General features: G+C 44.7%; 1 protein-coding gene across 1 annotated transcript in view; it reads left to right on the top strand.

The window, feature by feature from the left end:
• Positions 1-15,214, top strand: part of LOC143819822 (uncharacterized) — a 150,816-nt gene that overhangs the window by 25,565 nt on the left and 110,037 nt on the right. The window contains exons 2-15 of the mRNA XM_077301862.1: positions 435-530; positions 1,305-1,400; positions 2,664-2,759; positions 6,480-6,575; positions 6,988-7,083; positions 7,496-7,591; positions 8,004-8,099; positions 8,512-8,607; positions 9,020-9,115; positions 9,528-9,623; positions 10,036-10,131; positions 10,544-10,639; positions 11,052-11,147; positions 11,560-11,649. Coding sequence (XP_077157977.1) covers positions 435-530; positions 1,305-1,400; positions 2,664-2,759; positions 6,480-6,575; positions 6,988-7,083; positions 7,496-7,591; positions 8,004-8,099; positions 8,512-8,607; positions 9,020-9,115; positions 9,528-9,623; positions 10,036-10,131; positions 10,544-10,639; positions 11,052-11,147; positions 11,560-11,649 — 1,338 coding nt within the window. The remainder of the gene's footprint in view (positions 1-434; positions 531-1,304; positions 1,401-2,663; positions 2,760-6,479; positions 6,576-6,987; positions 7,084-7,495; positions 7,592-8,003; positions 8,100-8,511; positions 8,608-9,019; positions 9,116-9,527; positions 9,624-10,035; positions 10,132-10,543; positions 10,640-11,051; positions 11,148-11,559; positions 11,650-15,214) is intronic.

Raw genomic sequence — 15,214 nt, 5'->3', positions numbered from 1 at the left:
GGGCTCTTTGAGAGAAAGGTCTTTTCTTATAAGGACCCTCCTGCCCAGCTGTGCATAAACCTCAGCATCCCCCTGGACTGAAATCCATTGGACTGAAATCCAGATACCGGTATGTATAGCTATTAAACCAACATAGGGTGGAGGATCTTGTATCCAGGGAGGATACTTTATTCTGGACAGAGGTGCCACCATTCCTGGAAGTGATTCAGCCCCTTTTTAGTAGGTACGCCAGTGAAAAGTACCCCCTAAAATGTAAAAACCTAAACTAAGAAGCATGAAGGACATTTGAGAAATATAACATATTAAGATTAGGACAAGAGTAATCGGCTTGTAGCTCTAGGCCTTCAGATATTCCTCAAATATTAGTAAGAAGATAAGTAGAAAAAGGCATAAAGAGGGGCTGTGTGGTCCTCAAAATCTTTGTTCCTTTGCAGATGTATAATATGGACCTCGACAATGCTGCGGGACCTGTGGACACATCAATGTTTTTAAGTGTTCTTGGACACCTAATCCTGCAAAGAAAATCTGTGGTATGTGCCACGTTCTTTCGGTTATGAAGATGAGGAATGGGGAAACTGAGCCCAGTAGCCCAAAACTGCCCAATCTTATTTCATAGCAAGACCTTATGGGGAAGGAGTTGCCTAAAGCTATATATTTCTGCATTTTTATAGCACAATATTATAGCAGAATTTGTCTGTAAGGAGTCTTGTCTATTGATTTTCATTTTGAAGCAGAATCTGGATCTTTTCTTTTGGGGGGATTCCTCGGCAGTTGTCCACTCCTGGTTGAATTAGATTACATCTAATAGCATTATGAAAGGGGCTGTCCAATAAGTCATGTGCACTTGTCTCTTCCCAACCACTGGCACAAGGGCTCTTTGAGAGAAAGGTCTTTTCTTATAAGGACCCTCCTGCCCAGCTGTGCGCAAACGTCAGCATCCCCCTGGACTGAAATCCATTGGACTGAAATCCAGATACCGGTATGTATAGCTATTGAACCAACATAGGGTGGAGGATCTTGTATCCAGGAAGGATACTTTATTCTGGACAGAGGTGCCACCATTCCTGGAAGAGATTCAGCCCCTTATTAGTGGATACGCCAGTGACAAGTACCCCCTAAAATGTAAAAACCTAAACTACGAAGCATGAAGGACATTTGAGAAATATAACATATTAGGATTAGGACAAGAGTAATCAGCTTGTAGCTCTAGGCCTTCAGATATCCCTCAAATATTAGTAAGAAGATAAGTAGAAAAAGGCATAAAGAGGGGCTGTGTGGTCCTCAAAATCTTTGTTCCTTTGCAGATGTATAATATGGACCTCAATGCTGCTGCGGGACCTGTGAACACAGCGATCTTTTTCAGTGTTCATGGACACCTAATCTTACAAAACAAATCTGTGGTATGTGCCGTGTTCGTTCGTTCTTTCGTTCGTCCAGGTGTTGCTCCTTTGAGGATGGATTCAAGTGGGTGGGGGAGGGAGAGCTGGATGAAATCCGGGCACCTGAACGTAAAGGGAAGGTGGGATGTCACCTACATCCTGCTTAATATCATGACACTTGGGGAATTTGGAAATGCACGAGGGGAGCAAGACAGTCTGAACAGTCTACAAAGGATCTCTTCTCCAGAGTAGCATGGTCTACGCATCAAGACAATGGGAATGCACCTTGGGCCTGCACATTCTCTCTCCTCTGTTTATGGCTCAGCAGTGAACGACTCCTAGTTTTGCAGGATTCTCATTCCATATGAGGCACAAAATGTGGCCCTACAAACCAGGATTCAGAACCACAAGTTAAACTTGGTTTGCAGCAGAGAACACTTGTTGTTGTTGTTGTTGTTGAATTTCTTGACTGCCTCTCCTCCATTGGGGCTACCGTTTCAAGGCGGGGCATAGCAGTGTTTTTTTCTGTAAAACAGAATTCTTTCGGTTATGAAGACGAGGAATGGGGAAAGTGAGCCCAGTAGCCCAAGACTGCCCAATCTTATTTCATAGCAAGACCTTATGGGGAAGGAGTTGCCTAAAGCTGTATATTTCTGCATTTTTATAGGACAATTTTATAGCAGAATTTGTCTGTAAGGAGACTTGTCTGTTGATTTTCATTTTGGAGCAGAATCTGGATCTTTTCTTTGGGGGGGATTCCTTGGCAGTTGTCCACTCCTGGTTGAATTAGATTACAGCTAATAGCATTATGAAAGGGGCTGTCCAATAAGACATGTGCACTTGTCTCTTCCCAACCACTGGCACAAGGGCTCTTTGAGAGAAAGGTCTTTTCTTATAAGGACCCTCCTGCCCAGCTGTGCGCAAACCTCAGCATCCCCTTGGACTGAAATCCAGATACCGGTATGTATAGCTATTGAACCAACATAGGGTGGAGGATCTTGTATCCAGGGAGGATACTTTAATTGGACAGAGGTGCCACCATTCCTGGAAGTGATTCAGCCCCTTATTAGTAGGTATGCCAGTGACAAGTACCCCCTAAAATGTAAATACCTAAACTAAGAAGCATGAAGGACATTTGAGAAATATAACATATTAGGATTAGGACAAGAGTAAACAGCTTGTAGCTCTAGGCCTTCAGATATCCCTAAAATATTAGTAAGAAGATAAGTAGAAAAAAGCATAAAGAGGGGCTGTGTGGTCCTCAAAATCTTTGTTCTTTTGCAGATGTATAATATGGACCTCAATGCTGCTGCAGGACCTGTGAACACAGCGATCTTTTTCAGTGTTCTTGGACACCTAATCATGCAAAGCAAATCTGTGGTATGTGCCGCGTTTGTTCGTTCGTCCAGGTGTTGCTCCTTTGAGGATGGATTCAAGTGGGTGGGGGAGGGCCACCTATTCAAGTGGGTGGGGGGGACCACCTATTGTATCGATAGGCACAGCATACACCACAAAAATCACAGATCCATGCCTTTAAAACCATGCCACGGAGCAAAAATATGGATCCAAAGCATGGATTCTCAGGGTTTTTGCATCCAGGCCCCCCAAACTCACAGTAAAATCACTTCTTCTATTGACAGTCACAGCATACACCACAAAAATCACAGATCCAAACCTTTATGGCTACGGCACAGAGCGAAAACTTGGTTCTAAAACATGGATCCTCAGGGTTTTTCCACTGGGCCTCCCCAAAAATCACCGTAAGATCATGTTTTCTATCGATAACCAAAGCATAAGCCACAAAAATCACAGATCCACACCATCATGAGTGAGGAGAGTTTCAGGGAATGCAGTTTAATTGTGCTGTGTACTGATTTTTAAAACAAGTAGTTCCCCTAGGGTTCCCTGTTCTGCGTAGGGAAATACCTGTAGATTTGGGGATTGGAGGGGAAGTTTGGGGAGGGTACAATGTCCTGGAGTCCAGCCTCCAAACCAGCCATTTTATCCAGAGGATCTGATCTCTGTTGTCTGTAGATCAGTCGTAATAGTTTAACCTTTTCTTTTATAATCATCCCCTGGCCCTGCCCGAAGGTTGGCAACCAGAAATACCCATGCAATTATTCATGAGGACAAATGCTTGTATAGTAATACAACAATTTTGGGGAGGGGTTCGTTGTTTTCTGCTTCTCAGTTTACTCAGAGACTCAGGGAAGGGAGCGGGTCACATGCCCCAATGAGAATAGAGGAGTCAGGCTCCACCAGGGGGAGGAGCATGTGAGTATACAGGCTTCAGGCTTCCTGGGAGGGGGGAATCTCTCCAGGATCTCCCAGCAAGAAGGGGGCAGATCTCCTCTGCAGAGAGAAGGCATGGCCAAAGATTGATGGTTTTAATTCAAGAATACCAGGAACCCAGCCGAGGGGTTTCACTGTCCCTTGGGAAGGGGTACTGCAGTCAGTGTGTGGTGGCAGCGACAGACCGGAAGAGATAGACCCTGTCCAGGGAAAGGGTGGGGGGCTGGAACAGGGCCCACTGGCTTGGCATCTGGCAAGCAGGCGGCCGGTTCTACCACAAATGTTTTTGACATTTGCAATGCGAGAGAGGTGAGTAGGCTTTGCTAATAATAAACACACCATTGGACCAGATACTCGTAAATATAGCTATTGAACCAACATATGGTGGAGAATCCAGGGAGGATACATTATTCTGGAGGAAGGTGCCACCATTCCTGGAAGAGATTCAGCCCCTTCTTAGTAGGTACACCAGTGAGAAATACCCCCTAAAATGTAAAACCTTAAACTAACAAGCATGAAGGACATTTGAGAAATATAACACATTCGGATAGTACAACAGTAATCAGCTTATCGCTCCAACATATGCCATCAGTTTGTTTAGACTTTTTGGGGTTTCTCAATTACTGGCTCTATGTCAGCTTTTCTCAACTTATGTGCCATTTTCATCTTGCTTCAAGACACCCCAGAAGTGGGATCTCAGGGTTTCAGTTGGAGGCTAGCTTAACTGCCACCGTTCAGGGGTGCAAGCCTCCAGGAGGGACCTGGAGAGCCCCCAAAATAAAAGCTCCTCTCCAGACTGCAAGAAGAGAACAGGATATTTTTACATCTAAAGTCTTCAAGAGGAAAAGTGAAATTCTTTGAGTAGCATGATCTGCGCATGGAGACAATGGGGATGCACCTTGGGCCTGCACATTCTCTCTCCTGTTTATGGCTCAGCAGTGAAAGACATACCATATGAGGCACAAACCGTGGCTCTACAAACCAGGATTCAGAACCACAAGTTAAACTTTGTTTGCAGCAGAGAGCACTGTTGTTGTTGTTGATGATGATGTTGTTCTTGTTATTGAATTTCTTGACCGCCTCTCATCCATTGGGGCTACAATTTGGGGACGGGGCGTAGCAGTGTTTTTTCTGTAAAACAGAATTAATTGGAGGTGGGCCCCGCGTTCTCCCCCCCCCCTCCGGCCCTTTACAACACACTTTGGGTGTTATTGAGTTATAATTTCCATGAAGATAAAATGTTCCTTATGTTCATTGTTGGGGCGTGTCTGTATCTTATTTTGAAGGGGTGTTTAAACATTACCATAGTGATCAAAGAGCGTTAGGGCAGTGGTTGGGAGTAGAGGAGTAAACTACACCCCCCCCCCACCGGGCCTCAGTAAAAGGTGTTGAGTGGTCCCCGGTAATAAAAAGGTTGGGGACCACTGGCCTAAAGCTATATATTTTTGCTTTTCTTTTCTTTTCGTTTCACAAACACACACACACAGAGGCGAAGAAGGTTCTTATATGCTTTTTTTTTTAATTAGAAGTGGATCCAAGCGGATTGATGTGATGATTGGAAGTGGCATATTGTATGTCATATATTCCATTATCTTTGCTAACTTCGGCATCCCTTGCAATCCGCCGGCCAATCCATACTGGACCATACAGATGCACCTGAGTACTCCTACTTTCTACTTGGTTTACCTGCTGTCGATAATTGTGGCTTTATCGCCACAAATGCCCAGGTATCTGACTAGTTCGAACTCAGAACTTTGGGGGGGGGGGTAGAAAGAAATTCATTTCTGTGTGAATGGGTGTTCTGCGGTACTTTGGCCTTCGCTTCATGGATTCCACAACAATAGATCTGAGTGAGTCGCAGAGTATAAACTCAGTAGAGAGTTCTGGTCACAGCTAATCCCAGCTCCATGTAACAAAGGCCTGTACTGCTGGGTCTGCAAGAGAGCTTTGACTCTGAGAAGCTTAGGCTAAGGGAATTTTGTTGTTCAGGGCTTAGTTCTACTGCTTTCTTGTTGCACTACTGTTATATGGTCAGTGCTGTGGCTTAGAAGAGAGAAGTGATCTGGGACAGGCCGTCCACTGAGTATTCAATGCTAAGATCAACAGCTTAACTTCTCCATTTCTTCTCCCAGCACTTTATCTGTCCATCTGCAATACCTCTACAGGTGCCTTCTGGTTTACAAAAACACCTCACAATTTTATAGCAGAATTTGTCTGTAAGGAGACTTGTCTGCTGATTTTCATTTTGGAGCAGAATTTGGATCTTTTCTTTGGGGGGGATTCCTTGGCAGTTGTCCACTCCTGGTTGAATTAGATTACAGCTAATAGCATTATGAAAGGGGCTGTCCAATAAGACATGTGCACTTGTATCTTCCCAACCACTGGCACAAGGGCTCTTTGAGAGAAAGGTCTTTTCTTATAAGGACCCTCCTGCCCAGCTGTGCGCAAACCTCAGCATCCCCCTGGACTGAAATCCAGATACCGGTATGTATAGCTATTGAACCAACATAGGGTGGAGGATCTTGTATCCAGGGAGGATACTTTATTCTGGACAGAGGTGCCACCATTCCTGGAAGGGATGCAGCCCCTTATTAGTAGGTACGCCAGTGACAAGTACCCCTAAAATGTAAAAACCTAAACTAAGAAGCATGAAGGACATTTGAGAAATATAGCATATTAGGATTAGGACAAGAGTAATCAGCTTGTAGCTCTAGGCCTTCAGATATCCCTCAAATATTAGTAAGAAGATAAGTAGAAAAAGGCATAAAGAGGGGCTGTGTGGTCCTCAAAATCTTTGTTCCTTTGCAGATGTATACTATGGACCGCGAGGCTGCAGAGGGACCAGTGGATACATCAATGTTTTTTAGTTGTATTGGACACCTAATCCTGCAAAGGAAATCTGTGGTATGTGCCGTGTTCTTTCGGTTATGAAGACGAGGAATGGGGAAAGTGAGCCCAGTAGCCCAAGACTGCCCAAGCTTATTTCATAGCAAGACGTTATGGGGAAGGGGTTGCCTAAAGCTATATATTTCTGCTTTTCTTTTCGTTTCACAAACACACAGAGGAGAAGCAGGTTCTTATATGTTTGTGTTTTTTTAAAATTAGAATTGGATCCAAGCCGCTGTGATGACTGGGAGTTTCGTCCTGTATTTCGTATTTTCCATCATTTGAGAAATATAGCATATTAGGATTAGGACAAGAGTAATCAGCTTGTAGCTCTAGGCCTTCAGATATCCCTCAAATATTAGTAAGAAGATAAGTAGAAAAAGGCATAAAGAGGGGCTGTGTGGTCCTCAAAATCTTTGTTCCTTTGCAGATGTATACTATGGACCGCGAGGCTGCAGAGGGACCAGTGGATACATCAATGTTTTTTAGTTGTATTGGACACCTAATCCTGCAAAGGAAATCTGTGGTATGTGCCGTGTTCTTTCGGTTATGAAGACGAGGAATGGGGAAAGTGAGCCCAGTAGCCCAAGACTGCCCAAGCTTATTTCATAGCAAGACGTTATGGGGAAGGGGTTGCCTAAAGCTATATATTTCTGCTTTTCTTTTCGTTTCACAAACACACAGAGGAGAAGCAGGTTCTTATATGTTTGTGTTTTTTTAAAATTAGAATTGGATCCAAGCCGCTGTGATGACTGGGAGTTTCGTCCTGTATTTCGTATTTTCCATCATTTGAGAAATATAGCATATTAGGATTAGGACAAGAGTAATCAGCTTGTAGCTCTAGGCCTTCAGATATCCCTCAAATATTAGTAAGAAGATAAGTAGAAAAAGGCATAAAGAGGGGCTGTGTGGTCCTCAAAATCTTTGTTCCTTTGCAGATGTATACTATGGACCGCGAGGCTGCAGAGGGACCAGTGGATACATCAATGTTTTTTAGTTGTATTGGACACCTAATCCTGCAAAGGAAATCTGTGGTATGTGCCGTGTTCTTTCGGTTATGAAGACGAGGAATGGGGAAAGTGAGCCCAGTAGCCCAAGACTGCCCAAGCTTATTTCATAGCAAGACGTTATGGGGAAGGGGTTGCCTAAAGCTATATATTTCTGCTTTTCTTTTCGTTTCACAAACACACAGAGGAGAAGCAGGTTCTTATATGTTTGTGTTTTTTTAAAATTAGAATTGGATCCAAGCCGCTGTGATGACTGGGAGTTTTGTCCTGTATTTCGTATTTTCCATCATTTGAGAAATATAGCATATTAGGATTAGGACAAGAGTAATCAGCTTGTAGCTCTAGGCCTTCAGATATCCCTCAAATATTAGTAAGAAGATAAGTAGAAAAAGGCATAAAGAGGGGCTGTGTGGTCCTCAAAATCTTTGTTCCTTTGCAGATGTATACTATGGACCGCGAGGCTGCAGAGGGACCAGTGGATACATCAATGTTTTTTAGTTGTATTGGACACCTAATCCTGCAAAGGAAATCTGTGGTATGTGTCGTGTTCTTTCGGTTATGAAGACGAGGAATGGGGAAAGTGAGCCCAGTAGCCCAAGACTGCCCAAGCTTATTTCATAGCAAGACGTTATGGGGAAGGGGTTGCCTAAAGCTATATATTTCTGCTTTTCTTTTCGTTTCACAAACACACAGAGGAGAAGCAGGTTCTTATATGTTTGTGTTTTTTTAAAATTAGAATTGGATCCAAGCCGCTGTGATGACTGGGAGTTTCGTCCTGTATTTCGTATTTTCCATCATTTGAGAAATATAGCATATTAGGATTAGGACAAGAGTAATCAGCTTGTAGCTCTAGGCCTTCAGATATCCCTCAAATATTAGTAAGAAGATAAGTAGAAAAAGGCATAAAGAGGGGCTGTGTGGTCCTCAAAATCTTTGTTCCTTTGCAGATGTATACTATGGACCGCGAGGCTGCAGAGGGACCAGTGGACACATCAATGTTTTTTAGTTGTATTGGACACCTAATCCTGCAAAGGAAATCTGTGGTATGTGCCGTGTTCTTTCGGTTATGAAGACGAGGAATGGGGAAAGTGAGCCCAGTAGCCCAAGACTGCCCAAGCTTATTTCATAGCAAGACGTTATGGGGAAGGGGTTGCCTAAAGCTATATATTTCTGCTTTTCTTTTCGTTTCACAAACACACAGAGGAGAAGCAGGTTCTTATATGTTTGTGTTTTTTTAAAATTAGAATTGGATCCAAGCCGCTGTGATGACTGGGAGTTTCATCCTCTATTTCGTATTTTCCATCATTTGAGAAATATAGCATATTAGGATTAGGACAAGAGTAATAAGCTTGTAGCTCTAGGCCTTCAGATATCCCTCAAATATTAGTAAGAAGATAAGTAGAAAAAGGCATAAAGAGGGGCTGTGTGGTCCTCAAAATCTTTGTTCCTTTGCAGATGTATACTATGGACCGCGAGGCTGCAGAGGGACCAGTGGACACATCAATGTTTTTTAGTTGTATTGGACACCTAATCCTGCAAAGGAAATCTGTGGTATGTGCCGTGTTCTTTCGGTTATGAAGACGAGGAATGGGGAAAGTGAGCCCAGTAGCCCAAGACTGCCCAAGCTTATTTCATAGCAAGACGTTATGGGGAAGGGGTTGCCTAAAGCTATATATTTCTGCTTTTCTTTTCGTTTCACAAACACACAGAGGAGAAGCAGGTTCTTATATGTTTGTGTTTTTTTAAAATTAGAATTGGATCCAAGCCGCTGTGATGACTGGGAGTTTCATCCTCTATTTCGTATTTTCCATCATTTGAGAAATATAGCATATTAGGATTAGGACAAGAGTAATCAGCTTGTAGCTCTAGGCCTTCAGATATCCCTCAAATATTAGTAAGAAGATAAGTAGAAAAAGGCATAAAGAGGGGCTGTGTGGTCCTCAAAATCTTTGTTCCTTTGCAGATGTATACTATGGACCGCGAGGCTGCAGAGGGACCAGTGGATACATCAATGTTTTTTAGTTGTATTGGACACCTAATCCTGCAAAGGAAATCTGTGGTATGTGCCGTGTTCTTTCGGTTATGAAGACGAGGAATGGGGAAAGTGAGCCCAGTAGCCCAAGACTGCCCAAGCTTATTTCATAGCAAGACGTTATGGGGAAGGGGTTGCCTAAAGCTATATATTTCTGCTTTTCTTTTCGTTTCACAAACACACAGAGAAGAAGCAGGTTCTTATATGTTTGTGTTTTTTTAAAATTAGAATTGGATCCAAGCCGCTGTGATGACTGGGAGTTTCGTCCTGTATTTCGTATTTTCCATCATTTGAGAAATATAGCATATTAGGATTAGGACAAGAGTAATCAGCTTGTAGCTCTAGGCCTTCAGATATCCCTCAAATATTAGTAAGAAGATAAGTAGAAAAAGGCATAAAGAGGGGCTGTGTGGTCCTCAAAATCTTTGTTCCTTTGCAGATGGATACTATGGACCGCGAGGCTGCAGAGGGACCAGTGGACACATCAATGTTTTTTAGTTGTATTGGACACCTAATCCTGCAAAGGAAATCTGTGGTATGTGCCGTGTTCTTTCGGTTATGAAGACGAGGAATGGGGAAAGTGAGCCCAGTAGCCCAAGACTGCCCAAGCTTATTTCATAGCAAGACGTTATGGGGAAGGGGTTGCCTAAAGCTATATATTTCTGCTTTTCTTTTCGTTTCACAAACACACAGAGGAGAAGCAGGTTCTTATATGTTTGTGTTTTTTTAAAATTAGAATTGGATCCAAGCCGCTGTGATGACTGGGAGTTTTGTCCTGTATTTCGTATTTTCCATCATTTGAGAAATATAGCATATTAGGATTAGGACAAGAGTAATCAGCTTGTAGCTCTAGGCCTTCAGATATCCCTCAAATATTAGTAAGAAGATAAGTAGAAAAAGGCATAAAGAGGGGCTGTGTGGTCCTCAAAATCTTTGTTCCTTTGCAGATGTATACTATGGACCGCGAGGCTGCAGAGGGACCAGTGGATACATCAATGTTTTTTAGTTGTATTGGACACCTAATCCTGCAAAGGAAATCTGTGGTATGTGCCGTGTTCTTTCGGTTATGAAGACGAGGAATGGGGAAAGTGAGCCCAGTAGCCCAAGACTGCCCAAGCTTATTTCATAGCAAGACGTTATGGGGAAGGGGTTGCCTAAAGCTATATATTTCTGCTTTTCTTTTCGTTTCACAAACACACAGAGGAGAAGCAGGTTCTTATATGTTTGTGTTTTTTTTAAATTAGAATTGGATCCAAGCCGCTGTGATGACTGGGAGTTTCGTCCTGTATTTCGTATTTTCCATCATTTGAGAAATATAACATATTAGGATTAGGACAAGAGTAATCAGCTTGTAGCTCTAGGCCTTCAGATATCCCTCAAATATTAGTAAGAAGATAAGTAGAAAAAGGCATAAAGAGGGGCTGTGTGGTCCTCAAAATCTTTGTTCCTTTGCAGATGTATACTATGGACCGCGAGGCTGCAGAGGGACCAGTGAATACATCAATGTTTTTTAGTTGTATTGGACACCTAATCCTGCAAAGGAAATCTGTGGTATGTGCCGTGTTCTTTCGGTTATGAAGACGAGGAATGGGGAAAGTGAGCCCAGTAGCCCAAGACTGCCCAAGCTTATTTCATAGCAAGACGTTATGGGGAAGGGGTTGCCTAAAGCTATATATTTCTGCTTTTCTTTTCGTTTCACAAACACACAGAGGAGAAGCAGGTTCTTATATGTTTGTGTTTTTTTAAAATTAGAATTGGATCCAAGCCGCTGTGATGACTGGGAGTTTCGTCCTGTATTTCGTATTTTCCATCATTTGAGAAATATAGCATATTAGGATTAGGACAAGAGTAATCAGCTTGTAGCTCTAGGCCTTCAGATATCCCTCAAATATTAGTAAGAAGATAAGTAGAAAAAGGCATAAAGAGGGGCTGCGTGGTCCTCAAAATCTTTGTTCCTTTGCAGATGTATAAGGGCCATATGGACCTCAATGTTGTGAACACATCGATCTTTTTTAGTGTTCTTGGACACCTAATCATACAAAGCAAATCTGTGGTATGTGCCGCGTACGTTCGTTCGTCCAGGTGTTGCTCCTTTGAGGATGGATTCAATTGGGTGGGGGAGGGAGACCTGCATGAAATCCGGGCACATGAACATAAAGGGAAGGTGGGATGTCACCTTCATCTTGCTTAATATCATGACACTTGGGGAATTGGGAAATGCACGAGGGGAGCAAGACAGGCTGATCTGTCTACAGAGGATCTCTTCTCCAGAGTAGCATGGTCTGCGCATCAAGACAATGGGAATGCACCTTGGGCCTGCACATTCTCTCTCCTCTGTTTATGGCTCAGCAGTGAACGACTCCTAGTTTTGGAGGATTCTCATTCCATATGAGGCACAAACTGTGGCCCCACAAACCAGGATTCAGAACCACAAGTTAAACTTGGTTTGCAGCAGAGAGCACTATTATTGTTGTTGTTGTTGTTGTTATTGAATTTCTTGACTGCCTCTCCTCCATTGGGGCTACCGTTTCAGGCCGGGGCATAGCAGTGCTTTTTTCTGTAAAACAGAATTCTTTCAGTTATGAAGACAAGGAATGGGGAAAGTGAGCCCAGTAGCCCAAGATTGCCCAATCTTATTTCATAGCAAGAAGTTATGGGGAAGGAGTTGCCTAAAGCTATATATTTCTGCATTTCTTTTCATCTCTCTCACACACACACAGAGGAGAAGCAGGTTCTTATACGTTTGTGTTTTTTTTAATTAGAATTTGATCCAAGGAGCCAGGATGACTGGGAGTTTCATCTTATATTTTGTGTTTTCGGTCACCTACGGGTCAGTCTGCAAGCTGTGCAATGCACCATCGTGGAGGATCAAGAGGCACCTTAACGATCCGACATTCTCTTATGATCTGTCCTTTGTTAGTTTCAGCATAGCTGGCAATGGCTGGGATGAAGCAAAGAGCTTCTGGGTTCATGGGGCTTAGTTCTGGAGAGAATGATAGGTGGTACAACCACATGGTTAGAGAAGTTACTTTCCCTCAAGTCAGAACAGGACATTTTCCCAAAGCCATGTCCTCGGGTGTCACATGGAACCCTCGTTTATTTATGCTCTTTATTGACAACGTTTCTGCATTTTTTTATATTCTAGATTCATCATGACATTCCTATGCTGGAAGAGGAGGAAGCCCATTCAACTGAATGCTGTATAAATTTTTAAAAATTTCTTCATGTTAATAAAAAATGTTTTAGCTGTTTCAAATCTCCCCGTGTTTTTGAAAATCCTCGGGTGCCAAGTCCTCGGGTGTCACATGGAACCCTTGTTTATTTATGCTCTTTATTGACAATGTTTCTGCATTTTTTTATATTCTAGATTCATCATAACATTTTTGAAATGGAAGCGGAGGAAGCCAATTGTATTATACTCCGTAAATTAAATAAAAATCTTTGTGTTAATAAAAATTTTTTTAGCTGTTTCAAATCTCCCCGTGTTTTTGAACATCCTCCGGTGGTCTGTGGTCGGCCCAGTTCCTTGGGATTCTTTTCATTTCTCTTTCATCCTAGAGGTCCCGGGCATATAACTGAGCCACTCTGTTCTTTTTTCTTCCTCTTGTTTCTGCTGCCAACTTTTCATTGTCTTCTCTTTAATCACCAGATTTTGAAGACGCAAAAAATTGCTAACCTTACAATATGTTGTCCTTTCAATGATAACTTTTAATGGCAAAGTTGTTAGATGGAGCCTATATATAAGAAGCCCTCCACCAGTAACACTGAGGCTTGATCTCCAGCCCTGTTCCAGCTGAGATCACGGAACTGTGGTGACCGGTGAATGGGCCCCTCGCCACTCCTGCCACCATGGACATCCCAGGGTGAGCGTCCACCCTGCCTAGTGGGGCCTCTGGTGAGACTTGGCCTCTAGAAACATGGCATCTCCGAAGGCAGTCCCAAGAGTGGCTGGACGCACCCAACCACCTGCAGTCTGAGGGCTGTGCTGTCCTGAGCCAGACGAGGGCGTAAACACACTGCTGCCAGGGTGACAGGACCAGCCCCCAACCCTGGCTTGGTCTGACTGGTATTCCAGCTGAAGCCACATGGTCTCTAGAAAACCAGCTGTCACACCAGGCGGGCACAGCTCAGTGCCCCTGTGAAACAAGACTCCTGCCAGAAGCAGGGGGTCGAACTAGACGATCCAAAAGGTCTCGGCCAACTCTGTGGTCACACAACTAAGTCTGCAGCCTGAAGTGGGGGGTTGGACTAGATGACCATGGCGGCCCCTGCCAACTCCTTCCACTAAGACAGCTGCCTACAGCAGGAGGATGGATCAGATGACAATGGCGGCCCCTACCAACTCTACTTATGCAGACAGTGCCCGCAGTGTTCACCATGGGCTTGGACCAGATGACCCTGGAAGTCTAAGCCTTCTCCAGAAGTCTGCAAAACCAGCTGACTCAATGAAGGCCTCCTCGTGTGCCGGGGGCAACACAAGTCCCTCGCAGCTGGACGGATCGGGGCTCGAACAAAGTGCCTCTCAGGAGCGCCTCCGGACCCGCTTTACTGGAGGTCTCACTTGCCCCCTCCACGGAGTTGGATGCAGCCTTCCCAAAGGCCCTCCGTGAGGCCTGCTGCAGTTTAGCAACCAGGCAACTGGCTCTGCCTAGTGTCCCAGGCCAGGGACCCGATGATGCAGCCATCTGGTCCCCACGGTTCTGGGCAGGGGGGGTTACCTCCCCCTCACTCACCCCCACCCCACCGGTAGAGATGGATAGCTGGCGCTGCCTGGGTTGTCCTCCCTCCCTGGTCCCCCCTGGATGGGGGGGGGGCTTTTTCCCATGGTCCTCTTAGCCCAGGAACTGCCTGTTGGGGTGGAAGGAACTGGGCACGTCGTCCCAGACCCCAGCTTCTGACTCCCTAGGACCCTGAGGGAAGGAGGCTGGAGGGCTGGAGCCTGGCATCCCACTCCTGAAAGAGGCTCTGTGAAGATCAGGGACTAGACGGACGCCATGGGTGGGGAGGCGGCGAACTCAGGGGAGATCTCGAGCCACTGCTCCAATCTGTCAAGCGGCAGCCGACCCAAAGGTCCCGTGACAAGAAAGGGAGAAATGCGCCCGAAAGCGCTGCTGCATCAAGAGGAACGCTCTGCTGCGCAGGAGACCCCCAGCCCCCCACTGTGCTGCCGGGCCCCAAGAGTCCCGAGGCCAGGAGTGGAGCAGACAGCTCATTGCTCCGAGGGATTCTGCACTCGAGAGAGAGCAGGCACACTGCTCAGGGGAGCCTGGCGCAAGACGCAGGGCTTCTCCACGGGGCCCCTTTTAAGGGGCCCCAAGCCCAAGCCCAGGCGCCAAGGGGGCGAGCGCGATGGTCTCACGCAGCACCGCCTTTCCTGCCACCCTAGAAGCCCCCCCACACACACACGTGTCTTCTTGCTGCCCGCTCCTCCGCTGCCTCAATGGCGGCGGCTGCTAAGTATTCGCCGCTTTTCTTTATATTCTAGATTCATGGTGAGATGTGTCCAAAGGACTAAAATGTTTTCCACAAGGGCCAGCAAAATAGAAAACAGACGGTCCTTTTCGGGTTTTTTTGTTTTGTTTCTTGTTGTTCAAAATGTTTAAATAAATAAATACATT

This window comes from Paroedura picta, chromosome 10 (genome assembly GCF_049243985.1).
Source record: "Paroedura picta isolate Pp20150507F chromosome 10, Ppicta_v3.0, whole genome shotgun sequence".
In the NCBI taxonomy this organism is placed as follows: Eukaryota; Metazoa; Chordata; class Lepidosauria; order Squamata; family Gekkonidae; genus Paroedura; species Paroedura picta.
Note: the sequence above shows the minus strand (reverse complement) of the source record. Positions and strands in the feature narration are given on the sequence as shown.